At 42.4% G+C, this 23,940-nt stretch overlaps 1 protein-coding gene across 4 annotated transcripts in view; it reads left to right on the top strand.

The window, feature by feature from the left end:
- The window catches only part of GAB1 (GRB2 associated binding protein 1), a 151,154-nt gene extending 129,700 nt beyond the window's left edge, over positions 1-21,454 (top strand). For 2 of the 4 annotated variants that reach the window (XM_075543748.1, XM_075543747.1), the window contains exons 7-11: positions 7,991-8,080; positions 9,507-9,600; positions 10,580-10,703; positions 15,242-15,364; positions 16,987-21,454. In XM_075543748.1, coding sequence (XP_075399863.1) covers positions 7,991-8,080; positions 9,507-9,600; positions 10,580-10,703; positions 15,242-15,364; positions 16,987-17,145 — 590 coding nt within the window. In that variant the 3' untranslated portion in view covers positions 17,146-21,454. The remainder of the gene's footprint in view (positions 1-7,990; positions 8,081-9,506; positions 9,601-10,579; positions 10,704-15,241; positions 15,365-16,986) is intronic. The other 2 variants (XM_075543750.1, XM_075543749.1) reach the window with 1 other exon arrangement.
- The last annotated feature ends 2,486 nt before the right edge of the window (positions 21,455-23,940 follow it).

Raw genomic sequence — 23,940 nt, 5'->3', positions numbered from 1 at the left:
GTGATGGATCACTGTTCTTGAACCCGGGACTTAGCTCTTTTATATCGGGGAGGAAGGAATGGGCATTCCACTGATGAGACATTAGCCACAGAAACCTTATAAATAGCCACAAAACTGGTCAAGGACAAAGAGCACGAGCCCCTCAGGTTGAAAGGCCTTCAACACTCGACGAGAAGAGCTGCCTTTTCAGAGTCGGCGCCAGTTAATGCCGTGGAGGGAGCAGTGCTTTCGAGGCCCTCAGTTGCTGGTAAGGCATGGCACAAGATAAGAACAACTGTAAACATCCATGCATAATCAGAACATAGAATGTACGACATGTGAGTGTAAGAAAAGTAGAAGTTGTGGAAAATGACATGGGCTGCTTGAGGCTAGCTATTGTAGGTTCTTGTGAGCATCAATTGACTGATGTGTGTTGGCTGTTTGAGCCATAACCACATGGTCTGCTGTTCTAGATAAGTTGCATTGCATTGCATTCATTCTCAAAAAGAGCTATCTAGAGCTACCCTAAAATACAGCGCTAACAGGGCTAGGACCATCGCAAGGAGACCAGTTACCATGACTTACTCTTCAAATGTACACAAATGCTGAGGATGAAAAAAGCAAACATGTTTACCAAGTTCTGCAATGTGAAGTTGATCGAGCAAGCATGCAACGTGCACTGATAATTACTGGTGGGTGGAATGCGGAAGCTAGAAATGAAAAATGATTGCAAGTTAAAAAATAGGGCCTTGGTGATCAAATCAATGCCAACTAAGTTTGAGAACCTATGGTATATAGATCATAATAAACTATACATAACATTTCAGAGAATGGACATCGCAGAACACTTGATTGTTTTCATGCTAAACCTGTACATAGAATTATCACTAGAGCAGAGGCAATCCTTAGAACAGAACCCAGAGAGGTTACCGTGTGTGGTTTAAATATGAAACAGTGCGCCTCGTGCCCTGGCCTTGCAACCTACTTACTCAATGTGGATGTTGAATAAAGCATCCACGAAGCTGGACTATATATTGCATTCATATTTGGGAAAGACTCATTAGCCTGCAGTCAGCAGATAATGTAAGCTTACCTGCCACAAGTGCAGAGAACTTGAAGAACTTACTGATGCTCAAAGGCGACAGCCGTCAGTATGCATTACTCCTCCACATAAAAGAAAATAAGCATCCTCACTGGTCCCATAAGCAGCATCATGATAAAGCAGAAAGGACTGAAGAAATGTTAGGTTGCTAGAGCAGGGACTAGGGGTGTCTACTGAGCATGCTCCAAATTCAGGCCCTTGAACTCGGGAGGCGGTACACCCAGGTGGGCTTAATTCAGCCTAAGGGGTCAACCAGAACCGTGGACCACGCCTCCCAGTCCAGGGCACTGAAGGTCAGAACCTGAAGACCACCAGCCTCTCTTTTGGCTGCTGCTCCACTTTCTGCTTGGCCGTGCTGCAGTATCTCTCTCTCTCTCTCTCTCTCTCTCTCTCTCTCTCTCTCTCTCTCTGTCTCTCTCTCTCTCTCTCTCTCTTTCTCTGGCCTGAGGCCGTCGCACGTGAGTCCTGTGAGTCGCCCATGTTCTGCGACTATAAAACCTGAAACTTTATAAAAACCCACTTGGATCACAAACCAGGCTTCGGCATGAATTCTTTCTCATGCAAAGCCAAGAACCGAGTTCCTTACCACCTGAGAAACCTAACAGAAGAACTGATGATTTATCATGTTGGTGAAGAATATTAAACTGCCAGGAGAACAAGGATTGCAGCCTTCAGTATGGCTGATACCTGGTAAAAAGACCAAAATCCTCCCAGTCTGGTAACATCATGATAATTGGAGAAATGGTTGAAGTTATCAAGGATTTTGTCTTGCTGGGATCCACAGTCAGTGTTCACGGAAGTAAGCAGTCTAGATCAAAAGACACATTACATTGGGTGAATCTGCTGCCCAAGACCTCTTTAGAGTATTGAAAAGCAAGGACGTTACTTTGAGGACCAAGGTGTGTCTCACCCAGTCCATTTTAAATTGCCTTGTACGCATGTGAGAGTTAGATAATGGGTAAGGAAGACCTAAGAAAAATAGATGTATTTGAATTGCGGTGTGGGAAAAGGACGTTGGAAATACCATGGACTGCTAAAAGGACAAACTAATCTGTCTTGTCAGAAGTACAACCGTAGGCTCCTTGGTGGCAAGGTGGCAGATTTCATCTTTCTTACTTGGGACATGTTGTCAGGAGAGACCAGTCCCTGGAGAAGGACGCCATGCTGGGTAAAGGGGAGTGGCAGTGAGGGAGAGGGAGGGCCTCAAGAAGGTGATTGTCACTGTCTGCCACGTGGCTGGAGCATAGGAACAGTGGGGAGAATGGTGCATATGGTCCCTCTGTGTCGGAAAGAACTCAATGGCATCTAACAACAGAGAAGAGGAAACTGATTGCCTCACCTACCTGGACATATTGTCAGGAGGGATGGGTCTCTGGAAAAAGTATCAAACTTGCTAAAATAAGAGACAAGTAGAAGAGAGGAAGACCCTCAACAAGATGGACTGACATCGTGGCCACAACATCGGGCTCAAACACAGCAGTGGTGGTGAAGAGGGCACAGGACCAGGCAGTGTTCCATCCTGTTGTACCCAAGAGTTGCTCTGAGTTAAAACTGACACAAGGACACCAAACAGCAATGCTAGAGAAATAGACAAGACTAAGACGATCCTACGCACGTTGGCTTTGTTTCCCTCCTCATATGCTGTAGTAGAGTGTTGTTTTTGCTTGACTTTTAATGCTGTGTGGAACATAGGTGCTGAATTCGGTTTTGGCGGACATTAAGGAAAACAGAGCTAACAAAGTGCCTAGGTAGCACAACACGTTTCAGCACAGAGTCTGTGTGCTGAGACTCTTGCCCTAAAATCAACCCTAAGCTTTGCTCAGGGTACGAAGTTCACGTACATTTCATAAATGTACTGTTAAAAAGATCACTGCTATTATAAAAAATTTTTTTCCATGGAAATATAAATTTTTAAACAAGGATGATTATGGAAAATGTTGTGAAGACTTGTCAGGCACTGCATTATCGTGCCCCTGGATCCACACATCGGATTCTGCCTCGGAGATGCTCCCTGAGATCATGTGACAGCTTTGAAAATCACTTAATTCACATTGTATACATCTCAAAACCACTGGCATTTTACATCTTGATGGTGAACAACAAGAGATAGCGATCCTACCAGAAAGCCTCCAGGGACGTGTCATGACTTTGCATAGCTAGTTATTTGATTCAGTGGAGCTTTTTTAGAGGGCTGCCTCTGTGCTTAACCTCTGTTAGGAGGGGCTTCAGTAAGCTCAAAGGGGAAATTCCATTATCTCCGTCTAATTCTTCCAGGAACTTTTTTAAACCCCTTCATATTTGGTAAGATGAGGCAAGATAAAATGCTATCTTTTATCTTCCAACTTGAAGTCCTTAAAATTTGGGTAGGAGAACTTACTGTATGCAAAAGTACAATGGCAGTACTCTGCTGAGAATAATTACAAGGATTGTAGGAATAAAGATCTGCGGGTAAGATCAGGAACCTGAAGGCTGGGTTCAAATTCCACTTCTTCCTTTCTTTACCAATGTGACTCAGGGCAAGTTACCATAAATACTCAAGGATAAGCTGAGTTTTTGTTGTCTTTATTTATTGAAAAAGTTTATATTTAGCATTAGCCAGCTGGGCTCACTTTAGATGATTCCAATTCTGTTGGCAACATCTAAAGCGTCATAGGCAGGAGCCAGTCGAACATATGCCTTCTTCTCCCCGTCAGGCCTGATCAAGGTGTTGACCTTGGCTACGTCAATGTCATAGAGCTTCTTCACAGCCTGGTTGATCTGGTGTTTGTTGGCTTTGACATCCACAGTGAACACAAGTGTGTTGTTATCTTCGATCTTCTTCATGGCAGACTCTGTAGTCAAGGGGAACTTGATGATGGCATAATGGTCCAGCTAATTTCTCCTGGGGACGCTCTTCCCAGGGTATTTGGGCTGCCTTCTTAGTCTCAAGGTCTTGGGCCGCCGGAAGGTGGGTGACGTGCGGATCTTTTTTGTGTGGCTGTGGACGCCTTTCAGCATGGCCTTCTTGGCTTTTAAAGCCTTTACTTTGTCTTCCGTTTTGGGAGGGCAGGAGCTTCCTTCTTCGCCTTTGGCATCTTCGTGAAAAGTCAGCTGAGTTTTTTTCAGCACATTTTTTATGCTGTTTTTGTGGTAAAATTGGGTACCTCGGCTGATATTCAGGTCGGCTTATACTTGAGTATATACGGTATATAACCTCACCAAGTCTCAATGTCATAGGTAAAATCATCGAAATCTGTTTCAATTGTACCTGGTATGAGGATTGAATGAGTTGTTAAAATACCTAGCATATAATAAGCCCTCAATTGATGTTGATTGTTTAAGTATAGTGGTATTTCTCAAGTTTTTGAGAATGTGTTCCTGCTTGAGCTTTGTGTAGACATTTTAGACATTGGTTAGAGAATAAATTAAGTATATTGGTGATAAAAGAATAAAGGGGAAAACATGTGCTTAATTGTGGGCCGTCAAGTAATTTCCAACTCATATCAACCCTATATGACAGAGTAGAACTGCCCCACACACTTCCCTGGGATATAAATCCTTTTTTCTTTCTTTCCTTTTAACAGTTTGATTTGCATGTAATTCACATGTCATACAATTTGTTATAGTTCAGTCAGAGGAACTGTACAGCCCTCACCACAGCAAGCCACCAGATCTTTTCTCCTACTGGGGTAGGAGATGAAGAGTTTGAACCACCAGTCTCTCACTTAGTGACCAAGCACATAACTGGGGCACCTCCAGGCCTCCTTAAGAAGCTGTAGTGGGAAAAAGATAAGAGGATGGTCTAACCAGATCAGAGCACAATTCAGAAGGAGAAAATTATATAAAAAACCCAAAGTATCTGTATCTCACTCCGTGGCATCTTCAGTGCTTTCCAAGACTGCTCCAAATTACGAATGAAGACTCGGTTAACATCTGTACCAGCATCACTGACTGTCTTGAATTGTAGTTCATTGAAATTTGCAATGACCTGGTACCACGTGGTGCTCCTCTGATGTAACCTGGCCTGTAATTGCTTCTCACAGTGATTTCTGCGATCCTCTCAGCCTGCAGAGCATTCTCCTGGATGCAGAAGACTAAAGCAGGAGAGGCGTTGAATTGCTCTTCATTTTCTATTAAAATTATTCTCTCCGCCTGCCCAGGAAGTCTATTTGTTCATGCACTGTTTTTCTTCCTCAGGGCATAGGTTTTTAAAGACCCTTATTTATTCATAAGGTCCTGGTCCTTCAGGGCTGTGGTTGTGCAGCTGGCTTTCCTACAGGCATTGACCGCAGCGGTCTGCTCTTTCCATAGTAGTGCTTAAAGTCAAAGTGCTTTTTTGTTGCCGCTTGGTACATCCTTAGCTTTTGAAGAACAAATCTAGTGGCTCAAAGGAAATGGTTATTAACAATAATACAACCCTAAGGAGCCAGGAAATGGTGCCATTGCTGGGGCTGTGGAAGGTGACACATGGCACAGGTTTGGAGGTTAGATAGGCAGTTTGATTTCACTGATTCGAGGGATAATTGGCATAAACTGTCAAGCAAGTGAAAGGCCTTTGAAACTAGAAAACATAATTAAGATAGCAGGGACCTGTAAAGTTAAGAAATGCACAAAGCGGCCATTGTGGGATACCCAGAGTAAGAAAATCAGAATTTTGCCAAAGAGCAAATGAAAACGAATCTTACCCAAACGAGATTTGGACTGAGGACACATTGCCCAAATTCCAACAAACCAAAAGTAGTTCTAAAAGCATTTTATAATTACTAATCATCACATTTTCCATGGATGGCATCCAAGTCAATACAGTGCCCCCACAAACGACATCTGGGTGTTCAGCATAATACCAGCTGTCCACGAGACGTAATCAGTGCATTCATGTCCTCTGGTTGAGTTTCTTAGTTTGTGATCATAGCAGAAGCAGGCAAGGAAATCTGGAAACTGAGAGAAGTGGAGACTGACAAATATTCCTACTCTGAAATGCTGAGTTTTCTAAGAATCCTTCTTTCCCAAAAAGGGTTTCCCAAAGAGAAAAGGATATACCATACCACACCAGAAACCTTCCATCAGTCCGTTGTTGGCCTAAGCAAACCCCTTCACTTCTCTGTTTCTCTGAGGCTAGCTGTTCCAGAATTTGAAGACACTGGATGTGATCGCTAAGGCTCTTTGAGCTCTGAACGAAATGTGGTGTTCTCACACTAGAACTACCCTCTAACTGACTTTTTGGGGGTGTTGAATAAGCCTCCCTCTTCTTTCATTTTAGAAACAGTAGTCTGCTGGGGTGGGCACTGCATTGGTGAGTTTTATGGGTCATGGCCCAGAATTATGCTAGGACCGATTCACTTCCGAATAAACTCAATGGAGTTGATTGCCCCACCTAGAAAGTTGGACAATTAGAGGATTCTCATTTTTTTATAAGCTCACAAAATCACATTTTAGGACAACCTTAGGTTTGGGTGGATAAGGTGAAGGAGTCAATGTGACAGGGTAGAACTCCTCTTGGAGTTTCCGAGACTGGAACTGTTTGCGGGAGTAGAAAGCCTGTTTCCTCCTGGCGAGTGGGTAGTGGTTTCAAACTCGGGGCCTTTCAGATTACAGACCAACATGTGAACCGTTAGGCCACCAGGGCTGATAAGTGCTAGATGTCAGCATTTAACCAGCAAGTTCTAATTTTACTATCAAAGAGATGTTGGTGCAACTCTGTAACTACCAAGTGATGCTGTAACACGTTGTGTGCCACCGAGTTGATTCCGACCCAGCGACCCCACGTGGCAAGGTAAACCTGCTTTCTGAGGTTTCCCAGGCTAATCACCAGGTCGTTCCCCCATGGAGCTGCTGACTTCCAGCCGTCTGTTCACAGCCACGCCCTGTAAGCAGTGTGTCCCAAGGCACCTGCCCTTAAGAATGGTTTGAATGATTGGTTCAGATGGTAGTGCCACCCTGGACTGAAGACTTCCATTGCGGAAAGGCATGAGGCTAAGCTGCTGGTCGTCAATCCTCTTGGAGGGCTTTCAGCTAAACTTGTAGGTGACAGAGATTACCGTATATACTCATGTATAAACTGAGTTGTCCAGCACAATTTTTATGCAGTTTTTGTGGTAAAATTAGGTGCCTCGGCTGATAGGGCAGTTTATACTTGAGTATATATGGTAAATGAAAGGAGCATGATAGCAATGAAAATTTGATTTTTATGCACTTAATATGAAGCAAAATAATCCCCAATGCCCAGATACAGACATTCAATGCCTCAACATAATGGCAGCCATGGCTATCCCCCTGGCAAGAAGCAGTGTTGGTCTTGGATTAGCAAATGTGGAGTTGCTTACCTGTTTCTCTAAAAGATTGCTGGTTAGGGGGTGGAAGAACAGTCAGAGGAAGGTGTTTTTTGGACACACCTCTATGAGATTAGGAAGGTAACGTTTTTAGGAAGGAGACCTTGCTGCTTCTTAAGAGACTCTCCAAGGAGATCTGGTAGATGAAACCATGATCTGATTTTCTGAGGCATGGTGAAAGAAAAGCTATGTGATTGAACTATTGAATTGCATAATATGTGGATGATATGCCAGTAAAGCTGGTTTTTTTTAAAGAAGGATATAAAAGGAAGTTAACAAAGAAAGAAAAGCCACAGGCACGTGGTTTTCCTTCCTCCATGGAAGGAGCAATGCCAACTAACCTGGCTAGTTGCATCCCCACTAACAACCCACCTTCTGTTGTAACATTTTGCTCTTTACATTGTTGCATGCGGCTTCCGCCTCTCCACTGTGCTGAGCATGGATGGTATGTAGCGACGTTGAAACATTGTCTCCATAAACTTTTTGTTTGTGCTTGTGCCATGTAACCTTTCTGCACAGGGCTCTGTTGCTTTCCCACAGGAGCCACTTTTCCAAGTTAAAAATAACAGTATATTAAGAGAGTCTTCTTTTTACCAATTAGGTCAAAGTCCTAAATATTTAAGACCCAAACCCCATGGTTTAGAGCGAACTGATTCACAAACCATAGGTGACTTGGCTCCGAGAAGAAAGGGTATGTACTTTAGCACCGCATGCTGTATGGGACATTGGGGATTAATTTTATTTCGTTTTAAAGTGTGTCTTAAACAATGAAGGAGAAGAATATGACTTCTGTTATAAAGAAAGCTTCCCAGCATGTTATTTCTAAAGTGAATGCTTCCCATAATACCCAATGAGGTTTCTTGTATGTTATTAACAACTAGCATGTAAAAATTCAACATAGCCCTGTCCTTTTGCATTGTTCCTTTACGTTTTTAAGCATCAGTACATTTTCCTTAAGCTTGTCAGTGGCTTGTGAATTTCAGTTGTCTTCTGCCTGTATAGTTCATAAAATGTGTGTAATCTGTTCTATGACAGAATACAGACTCGTTTCTATGGTGTGATTGCTAAATTTACGATGCTCACCTTTTAAGTTTCAAAAAAAGACATTAAAAATGAGAAAATTGCTTTTAGTCAAGACAATGTGTTAAGGTATATATCTAGTTTGAATATATATCAATGAGCAGAATCCATTCACATATAATAAATCAGATTTTTATTGAAGTTTTGGCTTTGAGTTGACAGAAGTACTTAGTTTTCAACTCCAGTGAATCTGTGTAGCCTTCTAAAACCACCACCTATTTTATAGTTTGGTAGCCAACAGAACTGATGTAAATGTACATTCAATACGAACAGCTGAAGGGGGGAACCAAAACCAAAAAGCTTTCCTTTATAATGTTGGTGTGAACAACTAAAAGATTCGTCTAATATGTTAAGTAGCCTAAAATATAACAGATTAAGTTTCATATATTATTTACAAATAGCCCTAAAATTAACAGATGGTGATTATTTTGCTCACTTTTCAAATTTCTGAAAACTATTTCCGAGCTTTAGCAAAGCCTGAGTGCTCTGTGGGCCGCCCTGATCTGGTGATGCGCTGTGGTGACTGGGAGAATAGGGCGTAGCCACTCCACTGCAGCTAGTGAACACGTTAGCGCGATGGTTAGCTAATTTGGTCAAAGAAAGGATCCGTTTAATGGAGAAATGAAACTGAGGTTTTTGATGTAATTGTTTCATTTCTTTCCAACAGCGTTTGAGTCTAAAGATACAATTATTGTTTTGTTCCGTAGGAAGCATGAACTTAAAAGATTGTATTAACAGAACTTTGTTTTTAATATCTTCTACATTCTTGTTTTAGCTGTAATTGTATAAGTGATGCTTTAATCTTGAGTTACAGGAACATGTTTACATGTTAGATTAGATCCTTATATTTTAGGATAAAAGTACTTTAAAAATTAATAGTGCAAAGTATACATCAAGCAACGGGACTGGCTTCCTATTCTCTTGTTCTTACTGGGTGCTTATCATTATGAAATGCTTAGAGAAGCATGATGTAGTTCCATGCATTTCAATGAACTTCCAAAGTGCCAAACACTAAACTCCCTTTCTCTTCGATGCAGCCAAACCAGCACCATTAGAAATAAAACCTCTGCCAGAGTGGGAAGAGTTGCAAGCTCCTGTGAGATCTCCCATCACTAGGAGTTTTGCTCGAGAGTAAGTCTTCATTTACAGTCTACAGTTGATATGAATAACACGACGCTCTGGAATTGTTTGTTACCTGAACAGTGGTTTTCAAAGGCTGGCCAGCAGAGCCCCGTTTTCCAGGGTTCTGTGAACTCAAAACATTTTCATTAAGAAACCAAAATATTATCTACATACTCTACTGTCATTCTTTCACAAGTATACAGTAGAGTTTTACAGAGGCTACGTGATGGCGGATGACATCTCCCTTGGAACAGTAATTAAGAGGCGACGAGGCATCTAAAAGTTTGTGGAAAAGATCATGGAATTTTTCTACCAACTTTTCAAAGCCCCCTCATGGTGTTTCAAAATGTTCCATTTTAATCTCTAGTATAGGAAATATCAAAAGATATATTACCAATATAAACAAGACTCCCTTGGAGTTCTCAATCATTTTTTAAAACTGTAAAGGGTTTGTGAGACCAAAAATGTTTGAGAACCACTGATCTGGAAAATATGGTGTTTCTTATAGGTGCTATAGGGGTGGGAGGTGTAAGTGAATACTTTAGAAAGCCAGATTGATACAGATTTATTTATATACAGAAATGGGAATGAAATGTAAAGTTGCAATTCTGTTGAATATGTGTGTTAATAAGTGTTCATTTTTATATATTCATTCAGTGAGTTTTTCTCAAAATAGGATTCTTAAATCTTTATATGTAACTTTTACTTATTTCCATGTCCCTTGTTTGTTTGTTTGTTTGTTTGTTTAACTCAAGATCATTTGGTGTTTGTTAAAAATATACTTGTGTAGTTTAGCTGCATACATGGGTTGGGCTTCTGATCGTGTTCAACAAATTAATTATATTATAGTGAATGTGTATGCATATGGTTATATGCATAAATGATTATTTCTAGAAAAATGTTAACCATCGGTCGCATTTTTAATTTGGAAGCGGTTTTGAAATTTTCATCAGGATTTATGTAGGTAATGATCATTTCTGCTTATTAGCTCCTCGAGGTTTCCCATGTCCCCCCGACCGGATTCTGTGCACAGCACAACTTCAAGCAGTGACTCGCATGACAGCGAAGAGAATTATGTCCCCATGAACCCCAACCTGTCCAGCGAAGACCCAGTATGTAAAGTATTCATCTACACTCCTCTCTTCCTGCGTGACCGTTTAAGAATGTTCAGGCTGCATCCTGCCATCAGTCTTTACGTCTTGTTACCCTTACGTCTTTCTTTATGTATTTAAGGAAAAAGAATAAAAGATACGTTGTTAAAAACAGCATCATAGGGCCCAAGGAAAGGTCCAAGTGTAGATCGCATCTGTAAGTTGAGCTAGTTTCATGTTCAAGAAGCTTTCCAGTGGCAATTCCTTCCGGATGTGCTGGGTCTGATGCTGACTACTCAGGACATTGCTCCTGCAGCAGCGCTTTCTGTGCCGCTACTCTGGCCTGTGACGTCCTGGTGCTCTGATGGTGACAGAGCCTGAGAAAGAAGGCCTTTCGATGATGCTTCTCTGGTGACACCTTTCGATAGGCTTACGGATTAAAGAAGACCTACTTTGAAACATAATTTGTATCAGTTTAGTTGTATTACCATAAGACATGAAGATTTGGGTAACAGAATTATCTTTCCCAGAAATTAGGTAGTTGCAAAAAGTGTCACCATCCAAACCAATTTTAATTTTTGCAATATTATTTTGCTTTTGCTTTTCCTTACATCAGCTTTAATGCTTGTCCTGTTTATTGGCCTTTTTAAAAAGTGACTTAAAACACAGACACTTCCTTGGTTCCTTTGTGAAAGTCCAGAGAGAGTGAATCTAAGGCCGTTGGGACAGAGACTGTTGTGGAAGCCTTGGGGTCCAGGCTTCTGGCTTTCGAATCTGCCCTCCCTTAACACAAGGAAGCTCCAGCGCGTGGATTCACATTCCAAGCTGCGAAATGCAGGGAAGGGAGAGGCAGCAGCAAGGGATGCCACTTACCTGCCATGTAGAGGAGGTGCCCAGAAGCTGCCTTCTCTAGACCATTGATCAGAATGTAGTCTGCATGGCCCCACTTAGACTTAAAAGGGACTGGGAGATATAGCCTTTCTCCTGAGGAGCAGAGGACCCACCCAAAAACCCCATTCACTGGGACAAGTGGAGAGTCATCACTGGACAACCAGGCCCCGTCTCTGCCAGAATGAACAAATAACTAATGTTAAAATTTTGATGAGTAACATTTTTAGTGGCTTTCTTTTCGTAAGACAATCCCATTTGAAGATTCCAAACACAAAACTAATTAATTAAAATATGCTCTCTTAAGAGTGTGTAAATTCTAAATGTCATGGCAGAGTAGATCTCGCGACCAGTTTTCATCTTCAGGTGGTCACATGAGCGTTTCGTTATTACACAAGTCATCAAATGGTTTTCAGAGATACTAGAGAATATCCTTTTGTCAAAGAGCGTAAATGAAATGGAAATCTTAGGAAGAATGTGTAATAAAGAGTATCTATAACAGACAAGTGTGGAGCGAAGGGAAAAAACTAAAAGACAACCAGAAAGTCGGAGAAACTTTCGACAAAACAGAGGTATGTGATGTTGTTCTGAGCCACCGAGTGGATTCCAAATCATAGCAACCCAGTTTGGCCAGAGGTGCCCCCTAGGCCTCCTAGATTCTAATTGTGACAGGAGCTGATCAATAGGTTTTTCTCCCACAGAGCCCATCAAAAACAAGCTCAGACTCAGGTTCACTTCTGGCTGGTAGCAACCCTACAAGACAGGATGGAACTGCCCTGTGGGTTCCCGAGTCTACAGAAATACCAAGCTTCACCTTTCTGCCATGGCAGTGGCTGGTGGTTTCGAACTGCTGACCTTGCAGTTAGCAGCTCACCGTGTAACCACTCTGCCACCAGGGCTCCTCACAAAGGCAGTAGTGGGTTTCTACCACTGACTTGGGATTGTTGCCAGGCACTGGACTTCCAGGGCTCTTCTGGTAAAACCCAAACCGAATCCACTGTCATTAAGTCAATTCCAACTCATCGTTGAGTTTCTGAGACTCCATCTTTATAGAAGCAGAGAACCTCCTATCTTCCACAAACCGATCCACGGCTTCCCCCCCCCCCAGGCGCCAGTCCCCTCAGGGTGCAGCACCTCTTAGGAAGGAATGTGATGATCACAGCAGTACTTTGTTAACCTCTTGAATTTGGGGTCGTAACATAGTGATAGACTTTAACCATGGCCTGGCATGTGGTTGGATAGTTTCTTTTAAGAAAAAGAAAGAAAGTAAAAGTCTTTGGGAGAAACTGACCAAATCTGATTTATACAGGATTATTAAATTCTATGAATGGAAATTCTGGATCAGGACACGTTTCTTAGACTGCACATAGAAACCATGATTTGGCGCAAAGAGCAGAAGGCAGGCATTCCTCAGATGAACCGTTAATGGTGCCTCCTGAAATCCAGCTACTGCCGCCCCACGGCTGGAGACACACACTGGCTGCATATGAAGAACAAAAGCATGGAATGATCTGCATGCTTTTAAATCTTCAACAAACGATGGCACTAGTAGGTTGGTTGGTAGGTTAGTTGACAGAACACTTATTAAGATTCCTAGACTTAAAGGGTTTCTCTGGACTCTTATGATACAACGGAGGCGCTATCCCTAGTCAGGGTGGGTCCAGAGCAGAGAGAGAGACCGGAGACACACAAAATTTGTCAATGAAATTTTGTTCAACTCCCATAGTGATTTCTTTTTTACTTTTTTTTTTTCCGTTTTCTTTTTTTTTTTAACAATTTATTAGGGGCTCATACAACTCTTATCACAGTTCATACATATACATACATCAATTGTATAAAGCACATCTGTACAGTCTTTGCCCTAATCATTTTTTTTCTCCTCTTTTCTTTTTTTACATTTTATTAGGGACTCATACAACTCTTATCACAATCCATACATATACATACATCAATTGTATAAAGCACATCTGTACATTCCCTGCCCCAATCATTCTCAAAGCATTTGCTCTCCACTTAAGCCCTTTGCATCAGGTCCTCTTTTTTTTTTCCCTCCCTCCCCCCCATAATGATTTCTACATAAAACAGCATAGCTAGCAATCCTTTGTGCCTGGCCTAGATAAGACTTTGCATGTAGATCATATAAATGCACGGCTTCCTTCTGTGATTTTGTAAGACTGTTGTCAATACCTCTAAGCATTTTCAGTTGGGGAACTTCTGGGAATGTGTTATCTCACTGGCACAGTTAAATACAGAATTTTAAGTAGTTAGATACGCGCATACTCATTGCTGAATTTTTTTATGTGAAAGCAAAATACGGAGTCATTCACAGAAAAATAAAGCTTTACAATTTTGGCTTCCTTTTTTTTAGATATGTCAGAGAGGGGTGGATGGAATCTATACTAACTGAGCGTCATATTTGCTTGCACTTTGGGGTGCCCTGTCTATTTTCCCTCAATAGATATATTTTTAATATTTTAATAGTACTAGCTTTGTGAATTTGGGTTTTTAAATCTGTTCCTCCAAGTAGGGTCAGAACATTGAGTTGGCAGGTGGGTGACTGCACAACAGTTTGTGAGTCCTTGAAGTTTAGGCCTTGTCCTGCTCGCAGCTCGGGCACGGTCCTCCCGGAGCAAGGAGGGCCTTTCATGGGGAGTGGCAGCAGCCCTGCTACCTCCAAAGGGAATAGACTCCATTCTTGTTCTAACAGATTCCTTTCCCAAACACAGTGTACCTTATTTAACTGAAGCAACGAGAAGTGGAACCAACAGATACTGATGTGCGCCATTTAAAAATGTTCGTGTCTGCCTCATCATCATTTTCTTCGAAAGTTTTTGAGATGGTCAGTGGACAGCAACATGCTGTCCACGTGCCAGAGAGCACAGGGATGAAAGTCCTGAAACAGAGGGGCTGGCCCCCAAGGGCCCAGGAGCATGTCTAGCTGGGGCTGAGAGCAGCCGGGCGTGGCAACAAGCACCTGGCGCTCCTCGAGAAGACTGTCTGCTGAGTGAAGTCGAGAGCGATTGCGGCTTCGCAAGCTCAGCTTGTCCTTTCATTTTTGTTTAGCGTTAAGTCATCAAGTGGTCGTTAGTCTATGTCCTTTTAAATTTTCTATCTCATGGGCATGCTTATTGCTAGTGCCTATCTCTCTTTTCACTTGATCTTTTTAGATTGATGGAGGGGTCCCCTCCTGGTATACACTTCCTACGAGAAGGGCAGAGGTCAGGTGGAGAAAAGCCGGAAATGAAGGGGTAGAGATTCCAGATGGCTGGACAAAGTAGGCTTTGCCAGGACTCATTATTCATAACACTTACTGATTGTAGACTAAGTTTAGTGTGAGAAACTGTCAATGAGACATAAGAGATTCTTAATGAATGTAGTAACAACAGGACTTCAATCTTGTAGTTAGAAATGTAATTGAGTCTAGATGTACTATTTAGCTTGATGGCCTAATATGACTTTGAACCACTTTTGACTTTGAAACTACTTTCTGCTTGCACCATTTAAGATTATTTCCATCTATATATATTATTTATCCTCCACCCTTAAGAGATTGTCTAATTTTTAGCAGACATTTATTCATTATGCTCTCCTGAACACGATTGTGACAAACACGATGAGCGGCAGGTCTCCTAAGTGCTTGACAGCTTTTCTTTTCTGTCCTCTCCTTTCAGAGTCTCTTTGGCAGTAATAGCCTTGATGGAGGAAGCAGTCCCATGATCAAAGCCAAAGGGGACAAGCAAGTGGAATACCTAGATTTAGATTTAGATTCTGGAAAATCCACCCCACCACGGAAGGTAAGCAAAACCTTGCTTCTGGAAGTATAGTTAGCTTACATTTGAATGTGAAGTAGCAAAGCGTAGCTCTGTTAAGTTGAAAGTTGATTGTTGATGCTATTTGATAAATCACAAGTAACACAGTTCGGAAGACTAATAAATAGATCTTTTTCAGTCTAATGATATAAAAGTTATATACTTTTTTTTAAAAAGCGATTACCATTAAAATGCTTACTTACGTGTGTGTGTATGTTACACTCTGTAAAGAATAACTTATTTACCTGAAACCTGGAGCGATCAATCTCTTGTTTATTGTGTATGCTAATTCACAGGTGCTGGGACTTATTATCTGATGTGCTTTGTAAATATTATTATGTATTCATTTTCTTAAGCATCTGTGTGAAACCTCGAGGGGCCTCAGTTTTATCCAAAACAATATGCAATTGCTTCTTCTAGAAACCAGGAGATGCTACTGTCCTGGGACCACTTTTGTCCCTTTCTGCATCCTTAACTTAGCAGGAAGGTCCTAGGACCAGCTTCCTAAGATGCCAAGACTTATTGTCCTGAGGAACTGCTCAGATGGACATTTAGTCTCTTACCATTCAGAAACATACTGCTCCCCCTGCTTGTCCAATTTTCTAGGAAGTACAGACCACAAACCAAATCCACTGCCATCCATTTTATTTCGACTCATAACTACCCAATAGGCCAGAGTAGAAAAAATGCTCCATGGATTTTGCCAGGCTGTGATCTCTACAGAATCAGACTGCCCTCATCTTTCCACTGTGGAGCAGCTGGTGGGCTCAAACTGCTGCCCTTTTGCTTAGCAGCTGAGCACCTTAACCATTACACCACTGTGGCTCCTGCCAGAGTCCACCAATGCTTTCATATGTAAGTGGCGGCTTCTCAAAAAGTTCATGGACATCTGCATTGTCTTTCAATTCCATTTGTCCACCAACTTTTTAAAGCCCCTTCATATATTTGTTGGCTGGAATCAAGTTGCATTTTAAGGGGAAGAAGACCCCTCCGGCTGCTTACTCTCCCCAAACATTTTTAACCTCTGAAAGGGAATCCTCAGAATATAAAGAAGAAATATTATGCATATGCTAGACGGAGAAGCAAGCTGTGCCTCTGAGATGAACAGGTCACAGAACTCACTGCCATCAGGTCCATTACAACTCGTGGCAACCCTGTGGGACGGGTTAGAGCCGCTTCTGCTAGTTTCTGAGACAAGTGGAAAGCCTTGTCTTCCTCCCGCCAAGCTACTGGTGGTTTCGAACTGCTGACCATGCGGTTAACACCCAACTTCTAACCACTACACCACCCAAGCGTCTGAAAAGGCCGTGCATGTCCTTACTGGGTCCGAATTTTATCTCAGCTGAGAGCATTAGTAGTTTGAATTCTGATACCCCAACGTTTTTAAATCGAAGGAACAAATGATACCGAGTTGGGGGAAAGAAACAACATTGTTAGAGCTGAAGTGATTACTTTTGTGGGTGACCCAGTGGAACTTTAAGAGTATTTACAGTGTGTGTGTGTGTGTGTGTGTGTGTGTGTGTGTGCGCGCGCGCCTGTCTGGAAAATAATTTTCATTCAGAAATATTTCTATTATGTGTTAGGTAATTATTATTTTATTTTCTTAGCAAAAGAGCAATGGCTCTGGCAGCAGTGTAGCAGATGAGAGGGTGGACTATGTTGTGGTTGACCAGCAGAAAACCCTAGCGCTAAAGAACACCCGCGAAGCCTGGACGGATGGGAGGCAGTCCACGGAATCCGAAACACCCACCAAGGGCATGAAATGAAAGCGCTCCCTTCGAGCTTTCCAACCGCGGAGAACTGAGCTGCCAAGTGAAACCCTGGGAGCAAAACGGTCGTCGCAGTAGGGTGACTGCGGTCGGCTTGCCCTTCCGCCCTAGGAGATCCTCAACGTGAGCAGAGCTGGGGTCCAAAGACCCTGAGTCCTTTATCAAGTACTTCACACCCTGAACGGTGCTTTGTGGTATCTGAGAAATCAAAAGCGTGTAAATATTGGGGGGAAATAGTCTTGATTAGCTCCCGGACAACACTTGTTCCACAGTTAGCACACTTGTAGGATGACTGTATTTTTGCACTTTTTCATTTAAAACATTAGTTTGGGTTTCCCAAATGTACCTTAGCATGTCATTCCTTTGGGAGTCCTTGTTTTCCCTCACACTACTCTCTATAACAATACTAAGTTCATTAAGCTACTTAGAGCTGGAAGTTGCTGTGGAAACTACAGCTGAACCACATCAAAGTGAGCAATAGATGCACAATTTAACTTTCTGCCTGAAACCTCAGATGATCACCCTCAGCTGAAATCCAGAGAGGAGAGTCGGATTCGTCACCCAGAGCCCTCCAACATGCTAAGGAATGATGCTTGTGCAGGTTTCAGGAACCAGCTCTCTGGCTCACGGACAGGTAGTTGTTCATGGTGGAATTCTATTCTCTCATGTTCATTACAATGTCTGGGGGTCACTGGGTGAAGATTCCGCCGAGTGGGGTCTCACACTCCTTAAAGACGGAATACTGACATTGTCAAGTAAGCCTGCAGATCACTGGTGACCAGCAGTGACGATGCACGCACACTTGCTAACATATATTAAACTTGATGTTAGTTACAGATGTAGATTATATAACTAATCAGGTACGTGCCAGGCACTAATGTGCTAATACACTGATCAGGTATGGATAATGAGCTTTAGTTGTGCTTTTGGAATATTGGTTTGAGGAGCCCCGGTGGCACAGTGGTTCAGTGCTTAGCTGCTCACTGAAAGGTGACCAGTTCGAATCCACCGGCTTGCTCCGCAGAAGAAAGCTGTGGCCGTCTTACTTCTGTAGAGATTGCAGCCTAGCAAAACCCTCTGGGGCAGTAGTTCTGCTCTGTGCTGTAGGGTTAGTAGGAGTCAGAATCCACTCAACAGCACACCCCACAACAATAATAGTGGTTTCCGAGGTGGAATTAACGGAGCAGTTGACATTCACTGTTAGTTATGGCAACATACTGTGATTTATAACTAGGCAGCAATTCAGGCTTATTTCTTTCCTAGCTTTTAACACCATAGTGCCCTTTATATGAACTTTTTTTTTTACTTATTATCCTTCTTGGCCTTATGTTTAAATCCCTATGCAATTAAAATTTTATATCTTCATTTTTTAAAAAGGATATAAGTATTCCTTGTATGTAGCTTTTCCAGTAAAAGAATTAAGGATTTTCTACTGTGATTCGTATTCACTGCCCCCATTCAAGAACTGTTGGAAACTTGCAATAATGTGAAATCTTATAATCATGCACCCCTCCCAAGCCGGGGGCATCTCCTAACTCTCTCTCACCTAGAACAGGGTCCAGTGACACGGATATCAAGACGACAAATGATAGTGAGGCTCCAATTTAAACTCGCCTGCCTCACCTTGGCAATGTAATTTAGAGAGCAGGTAGAGTTATTTGTTTTGTTTTTAAGCTAGGTTATATGCCATCTCTTTCTGTGTTGGTGTAAGATTTACTAATTGCTTTGGGAGGGGACTGAGAGACGAGAGCACGCACAGCCGGAGGGTGACCCCTTCTGTTCAGACTGCCGACTGTTGCCCAAGGAGAAGCGGGCCCTGATTTCTGGTGTGTGTGACCATGGACCTGTGCCTAATCAATGTAATGAGCGTGTTCCTCCGATCCACGTGTGAGAAATGTATGTAACCAGATGGATTGTCCTGTCGATGCTTTTAAATGTCTCCGTTTTAAACAAAAGCTCAAGCTCAGAAGTGAATTTTGAAGTTGATTTCTAAATAAATAAAAAATTTGTTTGAGTTTGGTGTGCAAGCTGCTTTGTAATAAAATGACCAAATCAAATCGTCCAAATATGCCTAAACAATCCACACACTTATATTTGATCAGTGGAGACACTAAAGTGTATTATCTGCCACAAGAACATATTTCGAGATTTAAAACACAACAGTAAATATCCGAGTAATTCAAAATAAGAATTGTGACTTAAAGTTGCCTATGGAGGAGACCCAAGCAATCATGAATAAGTTTAGAGTCATTTCTCAACTTTTAAAGTTACTTTTTATGAAGAGATGCAGCACCTTAATTTATAGAAATTGGCTCTTTATGAAACATAATTCAGGAATTGAAAAGAATTAGCTCTTTTAAAATAACTCACTAAATATTATATTCATAAATTAAATTGAATGATGAATTCTTACACAGCAGTGTTTTCCAAACTGTTAGCAGTAGAGTCTTATAATAAAATTGTAATATGACCCCGATATGCAAAGCCTGAAAAGTACAATTTCTCAGCACCATGAGTCCACTTATAATCTTAACCCACTACTCGGAATACGAAGATTTCTGAATAAAACGCATATGAAATTAGGATTATAAGTGGCAAAACTCAGAAGCCTTGTTGTGTTTTCATACTTTTAAGAAAAGTTTGGCACAGATACAAGCTAGTACAAAAACAGTAACCGGTTTTACACACACATCTCAGGACATTTCTTTACATAAAGCAATTGTATACAGGGTCTTATACAGTAACAAATCATCCTGGTAGTGGGCTTTATTGCCATTAGTCTCCAGGACTGTAAAATGGGGGTCTGTAAAACACTGACATTCACATTTAACCAACTTTTTAAAAGATATATTTACAAAAGCAAGTTTTGCATCAAACCTTTTTCATGCCTCCTAACGTGGCTTCCAGAGGCTCTGTTACAGCCAGGCATCTGTTGAATGTCCCCAGTTCATCACATGACAGCTTTGACCTTCCAGGTTTGGTGTTTCTGCACCCCTGGCCCTGTTTGACACTCCCTGCTTTCTCTATTTTGGAAAAACTAAGCTTTTATAAGGTTTAGATACCAAAGCACAGTTCTTTTAGAAATCAAAATTTAAACTTGATGAATAAGCTATTTTCACCCACGGGTGACACAGAAGTAAGCTGGCAAAGGTGTTTTTATCTACACTCTATAAACTTAGTACCTGTATTTTTATCAATATCAGATAAGCTACTGGGTGCATTTTAAAGAATCCCATAAAGGTACTAGAGGTACATATATATGTAGATATAAATATGTGTATTTATGTCTATATACATATTAAAACATCGTATTTAATCAGACTGCATTTGATAAATACTGTTACACTTATATAATTAAATCATAAGTCAGTTTCTTCTGGACTACTTAATTAAGGAGGGTCACATTCTTCATGAAGGTTCTTAGCCTGGGAGTTGAATACCAGTGTTTGTTTTTAATTGCGGGATGAGCATTGCTTTCCTCTTTGGAAAATGAGATTTATATATATATATATATATTTTGTTAAAATAGTAACTATGCCTGTACCCTATACCAGACACATTGCAATTCCTGGGGGTTCCCAGACCCATTCGGTGCCTGTTTGTCTGGGCCTGTTGATGGTGTTGGTATTCGTACTTTGAATGATTGCAGACACAGTCCTCCTCCATCGTGGGGTCCTGTTAGTAGGTCTGCCCACTGCTGTGAGAGATGCAGGCGGGTTGGTGACAGACTGTGCATTTGACCAAATCAACTGGATGAATACACAGAGCTTCAAAAAGCTCATGGAGAAATTCCATTATCCCTTAACTCCATTTTCCCACAAACTCTTGGAAACTCCCCGTATGGCCTATGGTAACAATTATTGTCAATAATGTCTAATACAGTATATGTAAATGTGTATGTATGTACTTTTGAAAACTGCCAACTCTGAGATAAAAGGCCATGATTGAATGTTGGTTGTCGATATCGTGGACTTGATAAGATGGTGAGAAGTCCATAGCCATGCTTGTTGAGACCCTTGTTGTTTATCTTAAGTGTGTTTGGCTGTCCTAAAGTGTGAAATAACTCCATGCATCTTCTAGCCCATAGAGATGCCGCTCCTGAAGCCCAGTGCAGTTTCGAACCCAAGTTGTAACAAACTGTTGAGTCATGGGATAACAGTAGCTTCTGCTTGCTTTACAGACAACTTTGGGTGAACTCTTCTAAGCTAAATCAATTGTTGATAATTACCCCAAATTCCGACAGCAAAACCTGATGTACAAATTTATTTCTTGTCTCTTGCATACATTCTTTTGTAAAGATCCGGTTGTAGACATTTTCTGCTACCAAATAAAATTTTTCAAACAAGTTTGGCTTCAAGGCTTTAAATGGTCCATATGGATACTATGATTGTCTACTATCAAGTACATAAACATTTATATTTTCAACCCTTAAGAGTCGCCAAACCCAATTCTGCCTTTAAATGCACTTTCAGAGGGCCGCATGTTCTTTGCAGTACAAGTCTTGCTGAATCATGACCCAATGCTGAAATGAGTGTGTCCACGTGCGTATGTTCTTAGGCCGCCATTTGCCGGGCTACTGCTTTGTTGGGGGAGAAACTGACATCCCCCATTAGAAAACGGGTTTCTGTGTAAAACATGACCTGGGAAACGACCTACTTTATGGACAGGGCTTTTTCATTTCGATGAGAGTTTTAGACATCTCCCCCCAAATTAAGCTACAACAACGTCGATAGTGACTCAGAGCCTGGTAGGACAAAATAGAACAGCTCCAGGCGATTGCCGAGACTGTAGGTTTTGACAACAGCCTCCTTTCCCTCCCGTGGAGCAGCTGATGGGTTTGAACTGCTGACCTTGCAGATTAGTAGCCCACTGATTAACCCGTCACATCACCAGAGCTCATTCTGATATCACTGAACTCAAAACCACTGCGGTTGAGTCTGACTCAGCCATCCTGTAGAACGGGAACTGCTCCATAGGCTTGTGAAACTATGCAGGTTTTTTTTTTTAACGGGGCCAGTTCACTGTCCCTCAGACACGTTGGAGGGCCAGACTATAGTTTTAAAAAAAAAAACTATGAACAAAGTCCTATGCACACTGCACATATCTTATTTTGAAGTTAAAAACAAACGGGGCAAAAACACCCCGGATAACTGTCCTCGGCGGGCCGCATGTGGTGTGCGGGCCGTAGTTTGAGGACGCCTGAAGGAACACTGGAAGCGTAGGATCATCTTCCTCTGACTAAGCTGCTGGGGCTGAGGGGTTCAGACCCACTCATCTTTCCCTTGTCAGTTTAACCCACCGGAGCCCCTTCGGGCACCTCCAAAACCAAACTCGGTGCCATCGGACTAATATAGGATAGGGTCGAACTGCCTCTGTTGAGTTTCCAAGCCTGTGACTTTCTGCTGAGGAGCAAGTGACAGTTTTGAACTGCTCACCTTGCAATCAGCAGCCCACCTCGAAACCACTCCAAACCAGCACCCGGCAAACCAGCACCTGGCAGTCACCTCCAGTAATCATAAACCCCTAGGAATTGCCTTAAGTCTGCCCCGTGGCTCACTCAGACCAGCATTTTGCATCCCTGTGTGGGAAGTTCATGGAGAATGAGATTGTCGGCTTTGAAGACATCCTCTCCTTTACTGGTCTTTTCCCCAGCTGGTGTGGTTAATGGTGGACTGGGTATTTGCATATAACTCCTGCAGAGGAGGGGTGGGAGCGACATACAAACCACGCCCTCTGATGAACCACCCCACCCACTACTTATCCAGTCAGAACTCATGGCAACCCTATAGAGCAGCAATTCTCAACCTGTGGGTCGCGACCCCTTTGGGGATCAAACGACCCTTTCACAGGGGTCACCTGATTGATAACAGGAGCAAAATGATAGTTATGAAGTAGCAATGAAAATCATGTTATGGTTGGGGGTCACCACCACATGAGGAGCTGTGTGAAAGGGTCGCGGTGGTAGGAAGGTTGAGAACCACTGCTCTATAGGGTTTCTGAGGCTGTAAATCTTGACGGGGACAGAAAACCTCATCTTTCTCCCGAGGAGCACCTGGTAGGTTGGATTACCTGCCTTGCGGTTGGCAGCCCACATGCACTCCATGATACTCCCAGGGCTCTTTGCCCCAACAGAAATGCCTCAAACTGCGGTTCTGCCCAAGGGTTGCAGGAGCCCGGGCATTCCCATCAGTGTGCGCTGTGGCATCTGCAGAAGCCAGAGTGTGGCGGGAGGCATTTACTGCTGCATCACACCACCTCCAGGCCCCGCCCTTAGCAGCCCTAATGTTGGCCTTACACACAATTGGTTTGTGAAAATGAACACCTGTAGACCAATTAATAAAACCAGTTACCTTCCAATCAACCTGCCTCATTTGGTAAGCCCCTGTGCACAGAGTGCCGCTATCCTCCCGCAGGGTTTGCAGTGACTGAATTTTCAGTGGCCACCAGGCCTTTCTTCCAAGCCACTTATTTCTGGGTGGAATCAAACCACCACCATTTCAGTGAGTTGCAAAAGGCATTAGCCATTTGCACCATCGTAGCAATCTTCTTCCCTCCAGCTCCCAGTTTCCATGGTCAGTAATTTGAGAGCACACTAACTGGGCAATGCATCTAGCAATGCGTCTCTCAGAGACGCATCAGATGAGCTCACGAGACAGATGAGCTCAGACTGCAGTCTTCTGAGTTGCTGCCTGTTAGCAAGGTGTGTTCGCTTCACTTCTTTGCAGGACTGCTTGTGAACCCCCGTGGCATAGCAGCGGACTCCCCAGAGCTGGGGGAACAAGAGGCCTGGTG

This window comes from Tenrec ecaudatus, chromosome 3 (genome assembly GCF_050624435.1).
Source record: "Tenrec ecaudatus isolate mTenEca1 chromosome 3, mTenEca1.hap1, whole genome shotgun sequence".
NCBI classification, from domain to species: domain Eukaryota; kingdom Metazoa; phylum Chordata; class Mammalia; order Afrosoricida; family Tenrecidae; genus Tenrec; species Tenrec ecaudatus.
This window is presented reverse-complemented; position numbering and strand designations above follow the sequence as displayed.